Source organism: Pteropus vampyrus, unplaced genomic scaffold, assembly GCF_000151845.1.
Source record: "Pteropus vampyrus isolate Shadow unplaced genomic scaffold, Pvam_2.0 Scaffold123, whole genome shotgun sequence".
Lineage (NCBI taxonomy): Eukaryota > Metazoa > Chordata > Mammalia > Chiroptera > Pteropodidae > Pteropus > Pteropus vampyrus.
Genome location: NW_011888904.1, coordinates 1,105,534 through 1,123,350, shown reverse-complemented (window position 1 = coordinate 1,123,350; position 17,817 = coordinate 1,105,534). Strand labels below are relative to the sequence as shown.

General features: G+C 32.5%; 1 protein-coding gene across 2 annotated transcripts in view; it reads right to left on the bottom strand.

Annotated features, from left to right (window-relative positions):
• The window catches only part of ZCCHC7 (zinc finger CCHC-type containing 7), a 189,931-nt gene that overhangs the window by 10,800 nt on the left and 161,314 nt on the right, over positions 1-17,817 (bottom strand). For both annotated transcript variants that reach the window (XM_011366207.2, XM_023534217.1), the window contains one exon: positions 15,381-15,416. In XM_011366207.2, coding sequence (XP_011364509.1) covers positions 15,381-15,416 — 36 coding nt within the window. The remainder of the gene's footprint in view (positions 1-15,380; positions 15,417-17,817) is intronic.

Here is a 17,817-nt window from a genome sequence, read left to right as displayed (position 1 = left end):
CCACTTGAAAAAGAGATTCCATTGGCTCAAATCCTATGCAAAAGGACAAGATGAATTGGGAAGTAATGATGAGCGGGGGCTGGTGAGAACCAAATTAGCAGGGATATCCAGACTCGAGAACTTGACTTGATAGGTATGGATACAAATAGAGACTTCCTCATGGGAGGGGCCATCTATACTCCCACAGCAATTCTGGTTTCTCTTTAGAGTACAGAGCACAGGGAAAGTCACGCTACTACACAGCTGTCCAGTGGTTCACTCCCATCATCTTTTCTCAGAGTAAAAGCCACCTTTATTTAATACTGCCACTGTGTCCCTTATCTCCCTTTCCCTTTTCACCTTCTAACGTACTAAACTGGTTATTATGTTTCTTATCTGCCTCCCCACTGCTAGAATGGAAAGTACATGAGGGCAGGAATCTTTGTTTGGTCCACTATGTACCCTTATGCCAAGAGTCTAGAATAAATGTTGGCAAACTACGGCCCACAAGTCAAATCTGGCCTGTTGCCTGTTTCGATATGGCTCACAAGGTAAGAGCGGTTCCTATATTTTCAAACGAATAAAAAAAAATCAAAAATATTTTGCAACACATAAAAATTACATGAAATTTAAAATTCAGTGTCTGTAAGTAAAGTTTTATTGGAACACAGCCAGGCACAGGTTATCAGTGGCTACTTTTCACGCTACAGGGGCAGATTATGAAAGAGACCATATGGCCTGCCAAGCTACAATATTTACTATCTGGCTCTTCACTAGAGAAGTTTGCCAACACCTGACCTAGAACATAGTAACTGCTCAATAAATAGGTGCTGAATGAGTAGATGTGAAAGACTGCAAAATTTTAGAGAGTGGAAATGAGTTATGCAGCCAATAAAGGTGCTTTCAGCACTTAAAGGTGCTGAAAATCTCTGCTACTGATTGAGGACACAGAGCAAAAGCTTTATGGAATTTCTCTGACTTTATTTTATTGCCCAAGTTTGATGAATTACTGGTAGTCCCAATGCAGTTCTGTCTGCTTATATCACTCTTCCCCCAGATAAACATGGCATACTCCTTCATCCCTTGGCTTAAATGTCATCTTAGTAAGGCCTTCCTGACCATCGTATTTAAAATAGCTAGCTCTCTCCAACTGGTGCTTTCTATCCTGCTTCGCTGTCTTTTTTTTTTTTTTTTTTTTAACTCCATGGCATCTGACATACTATATATTTTACTTGTTTTGTCTCACAGGGATTTTCTGTTTTGTCCACTGTTGTACCTCAGATCCTGGAAGAGGGACAGGCTTGTAGTAGTAGTTCATTAAATATTAATAAATGAATAATGAGGTAATGCATATATGAAGTACATGGCCCATAGTGAGCATCTAATACATTTTAGTCACTAAAAGACAACCTGTAAAATTATGCTTTGATATATTAAAAAGCCTGAATAAATTAACACAACTTCCTAAGTGTTTCCCCTACTTAACATTGAGAGTATGGTGCATGTTCTGGCAGAATCAGGAAGGAGTTAGTAATACAGAGAACAAGAATTCAGTCTTAACAGTATCAGGGATAAAGAGATATTTTTTAATCGAGATTTTAAAAGCATGGTTCATGTTGAAATTTATTTTATTTTAAAGTAATCTCATTCAAAAAGCCTCAAATTTAGCCCCACTGTTCATTTATGACCCCAGATGAAGCACAAACATTTCGATGTTTGTTCATCTGAATAAATCTCACTAGTTAAAAACTTCCATTATTACTAATAAAAACAGCAACAGTATTTATATTGTGCTACGACATTCTAAACTGTTTCACAATAATTAATTAGTAAATGACACGACAAACGCTATCTACGTACTCTCATTTTAATAAACTATCATGTACCAGGACTTAATAGGAATGAAATCAGCCTAGATCTTACCTAATTAGAGAACATTTCTGTATTAGAATACAGTAGTGAAAACTCAATAACAATTTCCAATGGACAAATTTTCATACTATGATCTAACAAAAATCTTAAAACTATTTAAAGTGTTAGAAATATAAATCTGTGACTCAATACTTCTGCCTTGGAGTATGTCTTTATTTTTAATTAACAGTAAAGGTCCAATTTAAAGCAGAATGTGTCAACTGAGTAGCTCTAAGTTCAGGGTTCTGTCATACCTGCCTGTACTGTGGTTGAAAAGTTAAACGCAGGGAACGAATGTAGTTTTATAGAACTTTTTTAAGTTAAAAATTTATCTAAAGACTTTATTTGACCTGATGGATACCAAATGAACTATTTATGAAAGCAGCTCTTTTTATTTTTTTTTTGTACAAACATTTAAATAATCTATATTTGTAGGGTGATATCTTGGAGATTACTTTACTATCAATATATAGAAGTAATAACCTGATAGATAGCATTACCTATGAAAGGTCCATCCCATCTGCTATTCTTGCTGAAAGCTTTTCATGCACCAGTAAACTCAGTAAATATCAGAAGATAAAGCATAAGCCTACCACGCCACGGATTTACTCCTAATGTCTCCTCAAAGTGCAGCCCGATGCAACGATTACAAATGATTTTCTTCTAATGTCATTTTACATAACCCTTTTTTCTGCATGAGTAGTTAGTGCGGAATGAATGAATGAATGCCATTAAAACAGTTAATCATTATCTGGGACACTGGCCTTACTCCCTTCACTACTAGGAATCTCCATGACAAAGGCCAAGAGATCAAAACGCCAGAGCTGCCTCAGTGTCCTATTTCTAACAGTAATTTTTTATGCAAATGAACCTGCTGGGCATCTCCCTCTGTGACCTTGAGCTGTCCTTATCTAAACTGACTTTGATCCAACGAGGGCTTGCATCTTGTTGAAGCTCATTATTATATAGGGTGTGTAATCAATTTCACTAATTAAAGGGAATTTTCTACTCTTGTGACCGCAAAATGGACTTATTTTTTATAATCATACACATGCTTAAAGACTAGACTATATGTTTTTATTTATTAATCCAATTTGTTATATGAACATATATTAAAAAGTAAATATATTAAATACCTCAGGTAAATGTATTCACGACCAAATGTAACATTGAGTAAAGTACTGAGCGTTAATTCCAGTCTTTCTGAACAAGTTACATTTGTACTTACACCTCTTAAATTCACATGCTTTTCATGCTTGAGAACCTATTCTTTCAGAGTATTTCCAATCGACTTATTCTTTCAATAAACTCACTAATAGCACAAGCCTCCTGCATTCATATATTTAAAAAAAAAAAACCTAACCCAAGTAATCAAATAACATTTCTAAAGAAATGTTACCCCACACCAAAAGCTTGCCGTCATAGTCAAAGTCCATTAGTTGAAGAAGGAACCTAATGGTATGAATTTGACATTTAAGCAGAACAGAAGTTTGAATTAAATATATACTTCTTCTCCTGTTTAAAGATATTATTTTTACTGCTTCTTCTAGAGGTCAGATATAGTTTTCTAAGTGTTTTATTTAGTTTTATGCTCTCCTTTGGTATTGTTTACAATATAAGTGCCAATGGAAAGGTAACCGGTATATAATCAAGAAAAATCACATCTGGGGCCTAAAGGAATCAAAAGAAGAAACTTAAAAGTTGGACAAACAGTTGCAGTGAACTGAACCAAAGCTGAGTCTGTGAGAAGGCGAAAATGATGATCCCACGTGACCAAAGATACAAATGATGCTCCTCCCTTTTCAGTGTTTTTCAGGGGTGGGTCTTCGTACCTGGGGATCTGAACTCCAGGTCTATTCCAACCATGGTTTTGGACAAAGCCTTCCATTTGCACAGTGTTCTGGCAAATATTCACAGTATTACTTCCCTTTGACGAATATTGGGAGGAATTTTTCTTTCCAAGCTAAAGGCTTTGAAATTATTTTGAAACAAAGCTTCCTTTATGAAATTCTTTAAGCTTTGCTTTTTTTCTCAGTGAAAAAAATTCAACTGTATTCCAGTGGATATTGCTACTAATTTTCCCCAATTCTAAAATGCAATTAAAAGCACCTTATATAATGATACACCTAGATTTTCTATGTGTTAAAAAAAATGACGCCATGTACCCAACAGACTCCTGCTCCATCGGGTAATTCCTTAATTAGGCAGATTTCTGAAACATGTATTATGTACACAACAGACCGGAACGTCTTCTTTGGAGCATTTTCTAGTCTATCGGGTGATTACATCATTAAGCCACACATGCTACGTAGAAAAAAATCCTTATGAAAATTCATGAAAAAATGTACAGCACATCATTAGCATGCAGCAGACGTGTACGCTTTTGATATTTTCTCTGTTAAAAAAAAAACTACATGAAGTAATTAGTCCAGGTCATGAAAACATGAAAAAGGTACCAGACACTGGTGAAAATGAAAATTGCAAAAAATTGCATCTCTCATGGTTAAGCTGAGAGTAATTTGCTTTATTGGAAAATGGGTTCTAAAACAGTGTTCATCTGAATTGCAACAGAATAAAGAGTGTTGCTTTACTGATTTGATATTTCCTATGTACACATAATTTCCCCCATACCTCTCTTTTGGCTACTCCTAAGTTTACAAACCAGTGGGCTGAAGGTTACAAATAACCAGTGGTAAAACCATTAATTACCCAAGGCTTTGCAGTATTGTACATCTGTATACTTGTATCTTCATTTTGTGTAACCAAGAGTGTAAGGGATTGCACAAGTGTCTTTTTTAATAAGTCAAAACTACCCTGAAGTTATATGAATAGAGGTAAATTGCTGGTATAACTCCCAACAGTGAAAAGATAATATATTACCGACATTGTTAGGCAACATCTAAAAGGCAAAAGATTTGAAGACTAAAAGAAATGAGACACAAGTTTTATAAAAAGAAGCTATTAAACTTATTGATTTCTCTTTTTGTAAATGAACCCTGCCCCAAAAAGAAAAACCCAACAACACAAGAAAACCCCAGTAAATGGAGAACAATGAACATATGCAAGACAGTAAGGATCACAGTAATTCACTCCCTGAATGCTCCAAATCTTCATGGCTTAAAAGCATCCCAATTTTCTCCAAAGGTAGTGGCATTTATTCACTGGGCCATAGCTAATTTTACATGGAATGCAAAAATGTTAGTTTAAGTTTAATTTACCACCCTATTTAAATATTTCCAATGCAGCTCTCAAACTGCAGAGCTATCCCTCCGTCTATTTTAATTTTAAAGTAAGTTAGCAAAGGCTTCCTTCTTAATCCCCAGAGACTACCTACATAGTGACACAAATGCACAAATTTATGACAGCAACATAAATGCTCTTCTGAAGTAATGTGCAACATTAAGTGAAAATCGTTTCCTGGAAAGATATTATAGGTATCTATATTTTATTTGCCATCTTAAACATATCTGGGTCTTTATGGCCTTATTTTAAAAATGTATTTCCTTTTTATATTTCCTGGTGCAAATGGACTGCATAAATAAGCAATGTGCTATGAGGCTTCAGACCAGCCGATAAAACCTTTCAATTTTCATGCCAGCTTCTTCTTTTGTAATTCAAATCCGCCTGGAAACTGGCAGCTCTGAAAACTGAAACAAGCACTGCCACAAATACCTTGTAATGCTATCGACCTTGTCTGCCCATGCAGTGAGAAAGGGGGATGCGTATGTGTCTGCAGCCATCCAGATAACACAACTCATTTTTTGGGGGGAGGGGGCGGGGTGGGGATAACAGAAGCCAGCCCCAGACTGTGCACCAAAAACAGTCATTACCAGGCGCACTGGAGAATAAGTCTCTTCAAAATACACAGTGCATTTAAAAACCATATATGAGGCTGAGCCACTGCTGTCATTACCAATTTTAATTTAGCTCCTTCAGTTTGCCAGCTAGATAAACTCTTTAGTGCTGTTTTTTAATCTATTTGCCACATTTTATGTTTAAGATTATAGTAATATGGACAGGAGAAGGAATCACTTTTAGGGGAAATAAAGAAATAGATCCGCTTATCAGCGCCCATCAGAAAGTTCATTAATCAGCCAGGCTTTGTGCCCTCTAAATTGAAAGGTTAAATAATCCTCTCAGGAATATTTCTCGTCCCCTCCGCCAATTGTCCGGAGAGGAGCTGCCATTCATAGCACGCGGGATCGGTGACAGGGTATCTTACCACTGTTTGGATCCCAAACAATGATGGACAAATGGCCTGGTTTACAAAGAACCTTTTAGTATACGGATGGAAAAGGACCACAAGCTTTGATGCAGGGTGGAGATGAGGGGGGCGTGGAGACAGGATGTTGGGGGGAAGGGACAGAAAAGAACACATACATGCGTGAATCCATGGATATTTTATGTGAATGTTTATTGGGGTGGACTATAAAACACAGAATGCACATTAATATACATCCTCCGACCATAGGAAGTCCTTAACATATTCAAATCTGCTTATATATTTTACGTACAATTGTACATAAACCATAATTGAAAAACTGTAGAATAATAGAACTGTAGCTTTATTATATTTATTAGTCTATACACAGGGGACCCAAATAAACCCCAAGATTTTTATTTTTACCATAACTCCACATGACTTATACTCTACAGTACTCCCCACTCCCCCTCCCCAACCAAACCCAACCCTGCTTACTCTACTGAAAAATACTTAACCATCAGTCACAAAGGCAGGGAATTCCACAGCTGTAAGGACCTATTTAAAAGAGACCTTTTTCGCTTTTACAATATGCTCCATCTTAGCTTCTGCTTGTCTTAAAATAAATAACAAAAATGGAATAGGAATGCTCTTTGAAAGAATACAAATCGCATGCACTGAGAAAGTGCTTAATTTTGTGTTGCCTTTTTTTCTGTACCTATATGAGAATATGGGTGGGTGTCTGCAAAACAACTGACCAAGCTCTTATAACTCAACATTCTGCTGTGAAATCAGTAGAGTTTCTGGCATCAATCATATGAAAACATTGAGCAGTTTTACCTGAAGTGCAAAAAACTAATATGCTATTTGTTTCATTCCTTATCTGATTAACATAAACCCTCTATCCCTAGCAGAAAGTATCATCATTGGTGTGTGTATGTGTATGTGTGTGAGAATTATTCAATTTCATATTATGCTCATTATTTATAAAGGAAGGAAAGATTTATGAAATTTCATTTGCTTATGACAGATAACTATATTCAGATGACACTGAAGTTACCATTTAAGAATTATTCATTAACTTAATATATTTTTTCAATATGATATCATCATATCTTTATATGGCACATATTTTATAGTCATTTCTATTAAGAGAGGAAGAAGCCTAAAAAATTTTGTGATCTACTCTTAAATGTCTTTATGATTTTTAAGCAAATCAAATTAAGAAAATAATTTGCTGTATTTAATTAAAAGTTACTCATGTACCTATCTAGAGAAGACAAACATAATTAAAAAATGAAAACTGAAGTAAATAATTTTGTTAATAAGATACTGCTTGTATTTTAATGACTATAACAAGGAAACATTTTTATGAGACTGAGAGTAAAGAGGTCAGTATGAATCTCCTTATCTTAGGCAAACGACAGTCTTCTCAAAAGACATTATAATAATCTGAGTTTGGGCTGTTAGCCCAGAGGCCATCTCTACAGGTGTGAGGCGTTTATGGGTTTGCTGTATTGGAGCTCAGTGTTGAACATAGGCTCTTTGCCAGGTACCGTGCAAAATACTTTACATTTATCATCTCACTGCATACTTACAACAACCTAGAAGGCGCTATCCCCATTTTTCAGATGAAGAAACTGGGGATTTTAGAAGATAAATATTTTGATTAGGTTTTGCACATCTAGTAAATGAAAGAACCTGAATGTGAACCAATGTCTAACCCCAAAGCTGGCATTCTTTTCCTTATGATAAAAAACGTACCCTAGTAATTTCCTCAGAAATAAGTTTGCCCTTCCAGCCCAATTTTATAATGTTTTTTTCTAAGGACTTCAGTAAAATGAGGAAGAAATGTGGCATAACTATAAAGAAAGGAAATGTGAGAGACCCAAGAAAGACAAAATTGAGATTTTATCGTTTAAACAAATTTAAGAAACTATCCCCAACTTAGTTCCCCTTAACTGAAAAGGCAAGTAGGGTAATCCACAAATAAATTTAAAGGAAAAATATTTATGTAGAATGGGTATTTATAGACATGAACATATCACAAAATTATAAAGATGACCTTATAATCTAACAGATTCGATGCTATGTGATTTTTGAAAAAAAGTAATGAAAATAATGGGGTAGCTTTATTACCAATTGATTTACATGTGTGAATTTTTTACAAAGCTAATATGCATTTCTGAACACTATCATGGAAGAATTTTTGTTTTTGAAATGTGATCTATAGTGTATTAGTATACTAATTAAGGTGAAGGTCTACTTTAATTCCAAAGATATTATTTTTTTTTGGTTAAATGCTCTCTAAACACAAAGCATTTTTCTCCATATAATATTTTTGATATTTCTTAAAAACCCAGAGTTGTTGGTCTTGGAGGACCATTGCTGAGCTCAAAACAGCTGGAAGAAAATCCTTATAAATGTACAAAAACATAACTTTTAAGACTTTCTGGTACGTGGGGAGCAATGGCAAATGAATTTCAATAAAATCTGACTGATTTTTATCAATAATTCATTAACTTTTAGTCGAGATTTAGGTTTTAAAAACCATAACTTAATTCAATTTAACTACTGCAGTTTATACCATAACAGGAAATATAACACTAGTTTAGAAAGATTGTTCATGCCCACAATCAAGGGGTTCTTTCAGGAGTCTTTTCCTGCAGATTATTTAAAAGATTAACCAAAACCCTTGACTTTATGGCTGATCATGACTGTATCTAAGTGATTCCTAAATACTTAAGACCTGTCAGGCATTAACTGTAATCTACCACGTCATTCACATGCATGACTACTAAGAGGAATGTTTTAACACAAATATCACACATGGTCCAGGATACTTTATTTACTTTTATTCTTTCACTGAAATATCCAGAGAAGATTATGAAAAGCTCAAAAATCTGGAATATATTTATTTAAGGAATGGAATGAATCACCTGTTCAAAGTACATACGAAAAAGAATCACTCAAATATGCTAAATTTATTCTACAAAATACTTCTATGCTCATTATGTCTGGTTAACATGACAAAGAACAGGCACCATTAAACATTTCAGATTTTTAAACTATAATTTATTAGACAGTCAGATACTATGCAGTGTTAAACTGCATGAATTCTGAAAATTCTCAGGCTACTTGTTTATATTCATTTTGTCATAACAGGGGCACTATTTAAAAGTGCAGGGTTACAAGTAAAAAAATGTAGTTTTCTTTGGGATTTTATGAATAATTTATGTGTTTTTTGAGAAGGAAAAGATTTTAAAAAGTTATGTATACTAAAATTATAAGTACTTAGAAATGGAATTAATTACCACAAAATTTAACTATCAAGAAGAAATTGCCCTTATATAATTCCTTTGTAAGTAAAGGTGAACATACCTGGGAAAGAGAGAAAAGGATAGTAAAGAGTCCAAATGTAATTTTCCATCTTTTTATCATCCTCAGGAGAAACACTTGTTAACAGATAAGAAAGTAAAGACTACAACAAGTATTTCTTTAAGTTTTTCAAATAGAAGTAAAACTTGAAGCTCATATAGAAAAAAGCACCAAGAAATTTTTTGTTCAAATGAAGAAAGGAAGTTACTGTTGATAATAGAGCTTCAGGTTCAATAAGTTTTATTGAGTAACATGTACCACCTAAAAAATGAACAGAAATCGCCATGATGGGTAATTAGGACATCAGAGAGATTTAGAAGGTGGCAAAACCACAGCTGCTTCTAGGACAAAACATTTATAATAAATCTTCTCTAAACTGTGTGAATGCTGCATACTTTTCATTACTTATCTGAAATACTTAAATCTAGATTAGAATTATTGTCATAAAGCACTGATAGTATTTAAATATATTAACACAAGGAAAAAAAAACCTGCTTGCAATATGCCATATTGATTTCCCATTTAAAACAAATTAATTTTTTCATTAAAATCTTGAAAATCAAATATGTTGAGAATCTCTCTGAAGGGGATGACACCTCAATATTTCTTTGAAAAGAAGGAAATATAAAGGTTCTCCCATGTGCTCCAATACAGAGAAATAAATTATATCTAAATCTAAATAATTTTACTCTACTCCCATTCAAAAATAAGTTTGTATACAAATTGTCTAAATGTCTGAGGAAACACTGTGAGAGGAAAAATAACATGTGCATTTATAATTCACAACATTCACTTTCTTCCCCTTCTTGTTACAGAAGCTTTAGAAAATTGCTTTTTGATGATTTGGCAAATTGTATTTATTTTTAAATGAATCTCATTTATTGAGATTGATAATTCCAGGTTTCATTTGCTTTGAAATTGCATTTTCCAATTGCTTCCAATGATAAGTTCTGGCAAAATGTGGCCCAACATGCCAGTGGAAATAAAGATTAACAAAAAAAAAATTAGTTGACCTACTCTGTAAATGTAGTAATTACTATTTTTTATACTAAATTCAAAACAAGGTGAAGACTGATGTAAAAAATTACTAGCAAAATGTTGACACTAAATTCTTTAAGAACATGGTATTTAAATAAATATAAAAATATTCACATAAAATTTCCATTTGAAAAATCTTTACAAATTTTAGTCACAGTTCAAATGTATTTTCTATCTGTTATTACAGATGGAGTATTAGAAACAAAGTTATCAATGCTTATTCAGAAAATTCTTTTTATTCAGACACCAAGGAACTTTAAATATAAAGCAGTCTGATTTATTTTATAGTACTACAATGGAAAGATGACCCTGAGGTACTACAAAACAGTCATGTGCCTTCTGAATCATCAGAGCACCATTACATTCACCTCAGGAGTGTTTTAGTACTAAGAGTATTTTTAATGAAAACTAAACTGAAAATCTGAAAGAGATATAGTATCTCAATAGCAACACTTAACCAATCAAAACACTGAAATAGTGACACCAGATAAAGAGAGGAACAAAAAACTACAAATTTAAATAAGAGTACTCCTGGTTCTTAAGGAAGCTGGCAGAGTGAACTAAAATACGAAAATAAATGAATTTATCAAAGTGTTAGTTTAGGATAATCTGTATGCCAGGCCTCAAAAAATGGTACAAAGAAAAAGTTAATTTAAGTAATTCCAAAATAGAGGCCTAGTTCTCTCTGTATTTTGGAGTTATTTAAAATACAGCATGTAACAAATTTCATTTTCTTACACACACGCGCGCGCGCACACACACACACACACACGAAAGACCTATCAGTTGATATCTACCATGTGAATGGGGTTCCTGTGGGTTTTGCAGTTCTGTTTATATAGCTAAGGATAGATAGATATTTAGGACTCCCATTGGATATCCTATTAAGAGAGAGAGGGTTTTTTTTCCCCACCATAAAAAGAAAAAATTCTAGCTTGAGGATGACTTTTTGAAACTCTCTCATTTTAACTTATTTTTTAAAAAATCAATTTTAGTATTAGACAATTACAAAATTGTTACCCACCCTATCTTACATCACAATTCTAGGATAAAGACTTTTGTATAGCTATAGCCTCACAATCAAATTCTTTTTCATTCCTTTCTTCTGGACTATAAAACATGATTCTAACGTTAAAGTTAAAAGTTGACGTTTAAGGTTACCTACTCTGCGGTACAGCATAGAATGCTTTAGAAAGTAACATTCTTGTTTCATATAAAAATCTCATTTCCATATTGTGAAAATACATTTCTAAATTGATGTTTCCAAGTAAGGAGAGGAAACTGAGTGGCAAAATGAAATGGTATTTTTAATTATGGTCTATGATATACTCTGGCATCTAACTAGTTCAGGTAAGACCTAACTGAGGGTAGGTTAATTACTAGTAACCTCTGGTCACAAGCCTTTCCCAGGCTAGAAAGGAAAGCCAGAAACTCTGCTCCCCCGCATTTCCCTGAGAGCCAGTATTTTTCTTTGTGAAATGTGAATTCAAGGCATTTCAACATTACATAAAAAATTTTATTTTTCATATAATTCGTCCTAAAAGGTTGCATTTGCTTTCTGCTTAAACTTTTAGTTAAAATAAAAGGTAGCAAGTTGTAACACAGTTTAACAACGCACACAAAGAAATCCAAGTGCAAAATTTAACATAAAAGATGTATTTTTTTTTTGGGTTTTTTTTTGGTTCTTAACACATACGGTTCCCAAATTGCAAAGTTCTGGGTACTTTTTTAAGTAGTTTAAAATCAAGATTAATGAATGTCCAAAGCCTATCAAATTATAACCTCTACTAGTTAAAAATTCTGTTGGTTGTAAAAACTTGGTTGGTGGCCATTTTGGCCTAGGATTTTTAATATAAATGAGACTAAAAATGACTGGGGATGGGGGAAGGGACTTTCTTTCTTGAATAGAGGGAAATTTTACCTAGAAAGATGGAAAAGAATATTCAAAGTCAAGCTTTACCAAAATTTAAAAATATAACAAAAATTAAAATACAAGAATAGTGCTATATTATTGAAGATTTAAATTTTTTTTCTAAATATTTTTTGAAAGAGATAAATACATAACTATTTGGAAAAATTACTTAATTGCTAAATAAAAATCACAGTTTTTTCTTTTTCCCATGAAGATCTCTAAATTGATAATCTAAAGTCATTAATTATATGACAATGCTATAGCTATTAAAATATATCAAGAAAACTGACATAGTCAGATAACATATCTATAGGGATATATAGGTAGTGTTTTAGAGTTTTATTAGCATGTACCCTTTAGAATGATGGTCAGTTTTTATTAACATAGTGAAATCTAGTCAAGTTTAGTTAAAAAGCTATTCTATTTAGATACAAGTTATTAAGGAGGCTTTATTTGATCTCATGAAATTGCTGAAAATACTGAACATGTTTCTTCTCTAATATTCTTTTAGAATGTGTTTTAAGAAATTTTTGATTTGGAACGTTTCACAAGTCCACTTATATCAATCAACTTCACTCTCTCTCTTATGTGTTTGAAAAATAATATGTTTAATCTGACCCATAGTTTTTTTCTTTTTTCTTTTTAAAGAAAGTGATTCTTGGATGGACCTCAAATTGTAGTTGCTAAACTTTAGGCTGTGTAAATGTTCTTCTAGTTTTCCTTACTGGAAGGCAGATAAAAGCAATTGAAAAGTTCTCAATTGTAAACATTTCCAAACTGAATATACTAATCAATTTCTCCCCACAAAAAACAGTTCCCTTTGGGGTGAGAAATGGACACTTTTTGGTTAGAAAAGAAATTAATCAATGAGTAAGTGTAGAAATTTCCAGAGTTTTAAGACAACTGGTTTAAATGAATATCCAGTAGCAATTCTAACCCAGGCTTCATTAGTCAGTCACTGCTCTGACTGATACCACATTCATGTGTGAGGGCTACTATGAGTCAATAGATGGCAGTCCATCGCCTAGTAAAAGAGCTGAAGATGGCTAAACTCACCATGCATCTTGCTTTTATTCAGGATTAAATACTGCCTAATTGCACACATTTGGATATTGCCTATATACATAATTATTTAACTATTTTATTTTAGATGGATTGATATATATGTACATGTTTATAAATATACAAGTTTTGCATTTATACTTGCATAGTAAACCAATTCCTAATTCCTAATTTAAACTTGATAATTATGAAATGTGATAGTTACAATATTATTTTGAAAATTAATCAGGATTCTAGACAGAGACGAATAGATTTTTCAAAGTGATTGTTATACCTATAGAAAGAATATATTATAATTCCCCCAAAGGGAATTGATTTTGTTACATTTATTTTTTCCTAACTATTCTTTTTACAATTTATGATTTTTAAAAACTATAATTTTAAATAAACCTTCAAACAATTATCTGATGCTAAAGTCTAATTTCTATTCTTTTATGTCAGTTATATAAAAGAACATAGGTGCAGATAATGAAAAGAATGTCATTAAAATAGTATTTCCCACCCTTCAAATTTTCAAGACTGGAATTCTCGGCGGTGGGGGGGTGGGGGGAGAAGAAATGTAACGTCAAATCCATTAGGCTATTACTTAATAAAAATGCTGATTAAAAAAAATGGTATACAAAGAGCGACTGTGATCTTGAAAGTATAATATATGACTGGATTCCAATCAAGTTTAGGCTATAAGGATTTCACCATGTTAGGATAAAAAAACTGATACATGAGCATAGATATAATGTAGCCATATAATTTATATCTATAACATATGTATAATATATATAGGGTGTGTGTGTATGTTGGTGGGGGTAATACTAAAGATTTTAACAAAATCCAATTTAGGATTGAGGGATAGTTGAGGAATTACAGCTTTCTACTGAGAATCTTTAAATAAATTAAGCAGTGATAACAGAATGTAGAAACAAACCATCTGATATGATTCTTTGCTTCTTGGGCCTTTGACAAACATATTGGTAGTATGAGTCTATTTATTGGTTTACTTTTGATTTCCATAAAAGGAGAGCAGTAAGAACACATGTTTTTTAAAAACTTTGCCCTTTCTATTTTTACTGTTTTCCTATAAATAAAACTTTTTAATATGTTAAACTTTAAGAAGCAGCTTTTAATTACACTGTATAACTGTATAATTACAAGAGTAATTTTTATTGTTTCTTGCTCCACACAACATAATTAATATACTAATAGAAATGACTAGTAGTGCTATGGTGAATTATTGAAATTAATAAAGCTGAATGTTACAAATGAACTGACTTCACAATATTGAGCTTCAGTCAACAGTTCCATATTAAATTGTTTTCTGCTTTTACTTAGCCTAAAATCACAATGAAAGGAAACCAGAGAATGAATAACTTGAAGGGTATTAAGCACATATTTATATACTTTGAATAAGTCAAGAAGGGCTTAAGGATATGACAGTTGAATTAACTATATGTCTAGCTTTATTAAAATATACATGTAAATATTTCAGTAAAGCCAGAAAAAATGACAATGGAAGATATCGTGGACTATATGTTTATGGACTGTAGATAATACAACATTTTAAAGACACTGGATTACTATTATTTTTTTTATGGCTCCTAGCATACTTGCCCCCCTTTAATTTAATGAATGTAGTCTGGGAAGACTGAGAGATAACATGATGTAATCATTAAATGATGTGAGTAATAAAAAACCAACCAAATCTTTTAAGAACAGGAAGATAAAGGGTAGAGTAGTAAGCAGGGGAGAATAGAAAAAGTATATTATTGCTCTCTCAGTGCAAAAACTCTTCAGATGTTTATTATCTTCCAGTAGAAGATGCTTGTCTATATTTTATGGTCAGCAGTTCAGAGAAGGGTAAATAGGCTAGGTCTTGGGGAAAATAAAAAAGGTGTTTCTACTCACTGTTAGGTGATACTGCCTCCAGATTTCTGGGCAAGCCTGGAAAATAAAAATATTGATCAGCTGGGAGCATGAAACAAGGTACTTTACAGCCTGTTGGTTTTGGCATAACCCAGCATCCACCGGTGTCGGTCACAGGAAAATAAGAAGCTTAACAGAAAGGGTCTGCATTTCAGCTTCAAAAACCTGGCTAGACAGTTTAATTGAATTTTACACTGGTTTAACACACTCCCTGCCATTGTCAGAAAGCCAGTAACAAAGTTTTCTCTCTTTTTTTTCTTTTCGGGTTAGAAGTTTTGGGCACTAAGATGTGATTAAGAGCCATAACTCAGTTAAACTGATAAATGAACAGCAGTGGTCAAAATCAATAAGACTCACCAAGAACACTTTTTAAAAGAATACTTTGAACCTTGGTAGTATGATAGAAAGCAATTTAATAGCAACTGCTTTTAGGAAGACTTCATTGTGGTTATATATTTCTGATGTCTGTTACCATCTTTTACCTAAACACTTGCTGCTAACTTTCACTCCTCTATGTAATAGAGCAAAAAGGGAATTAAAACAAAACAAAAAATGTCAAGAATCTAAAGTCTATGTCTTTCCCCTTAAAAGTCGAGTCTTCTCCATCTTCATATTTTTAGAGATACAACTTTAAAAAATCCAATAAGATCTCAAAAACTTTGCAAAAGATCGGATTATTGAAACCAGAATAGGTGATTGCAAAACAAAACAAAACAAAAAAACAATAGGAACATCAACAAAAACCAGCAAGAAGATATTTTCTTGTGGATACACATATGAATCTTCTTTCTTTACACCTGAAGTATGACTCTGTTAAAGAGACACTTTTCCTAACCAGGCTCTTTATGAATAGTTGATTGGTTTATAATCTTCTCAGAAAAAGAACTGTTGATGACAGAAATATTTTAAAAATAATAACCATATTATGCTAATGGTTCTAATAAATTAAACTGCCAACTAAGGGCAATTCTTAAAGTAAATGTGAATTTATAGCTTTTGCTTAAAAATGTGTATATACACACATATGTATATCCATACACATATGCATACCTAAAGTTAGAATGAACTAAGTCTTTTTAAAATCTTTATAGTCTTTGACATACTTTGAAACAATTCTTTACCTGATTAGTCGTTCCTGTCTCATTTATTTCTCAGGGTAGTTATAAAACTTTCAAAGAAAATTCATACCATATAAAAATATTATGGCTATGGTAATAATTCAGAAAATAACTTTTAATGGCAAAATCTCTGATTAAACAAAAAAAGAGTAGCTATGTTACAATTATGCTGAATATTTTATCCATTATGATTTTTAAGTTTAACTGTCTTATGTAATTTTCTAAAGAAAGGTGTGGAAATTAGACTGTTTAGTGGTCGGCTTTCCAATTTGAATGTCATATTCATGCAAACTAATGTGTCTGACTAAAAAAGTCACATATACACAGTGATTTACAGATGAACAACATGGATCAAAAGGAAACTATTTTACAAAGTAGAAAGTAGCTTCAGAAGGCAAAGATCGTGTTAGGTACTAAATAATAGTCACAAACTTGTAGGTTACAAAGTTCTTAAGAATATATATATATATATGTAATATATAATATATAATATATATATATACACACACACAAACTATTTTTATAAACATATTTACACACAAATATCTAATGTATAATATACCTTTAAATATTCATTTCCTACTTTCTATCATAAGCTTTTTGCTGTGTCTATAAAATTTGAGTTAGATTACTGTAGAGATAAGCAAACAGTTATTTATACATTAGTTATGGATAGTTCTTGATTACCACAGTGTCCTCAGAATAATACGGTTGAAAAATCGCAATCACTGAGTTGTCATACACTGGCAGAATGCCACTCTACCATGTGACCTTTTCTTGTGTTGCAGCAATTTAGTAATAAAAGAAAGAATTACTTGGTTTTTGAACAATCGTCTGATTGCTCTGTACATGAAGATGACGGCTAATATAAAAATTAGTAGTGAGAGACGTGAAACTTCTTTTCTCTTATTAGACAATGGCATTACAATTTTAAAAAATTCTACTTGACTATCTCATAAGTACTTTTACTGAACATTCCCACGCATGGTTTCATTTTGCTATTTTCTGCGTAATATATTTCCATGTAAAGTTAAAAAGAATTATTTTTTAACTTCAAAATAGGTACCAATGTAAAGTATACATCTTTATTTCTAAATATATGACATATAACTGCATCACTAGTGGATTTTAAAAATCAATTTTTTTGCTTGTTGTGGCTTCCACTTTTTACCATTCCTTAGTCATTACACACATTTTTCTTTTTATCAAAAAGAAAGCCATAGTATCCATATTTATATATCTATTGCACAGAAAATTTAGGCAAAGTAAGTTCCATAGCAAGAAAATTACTATTACAACTG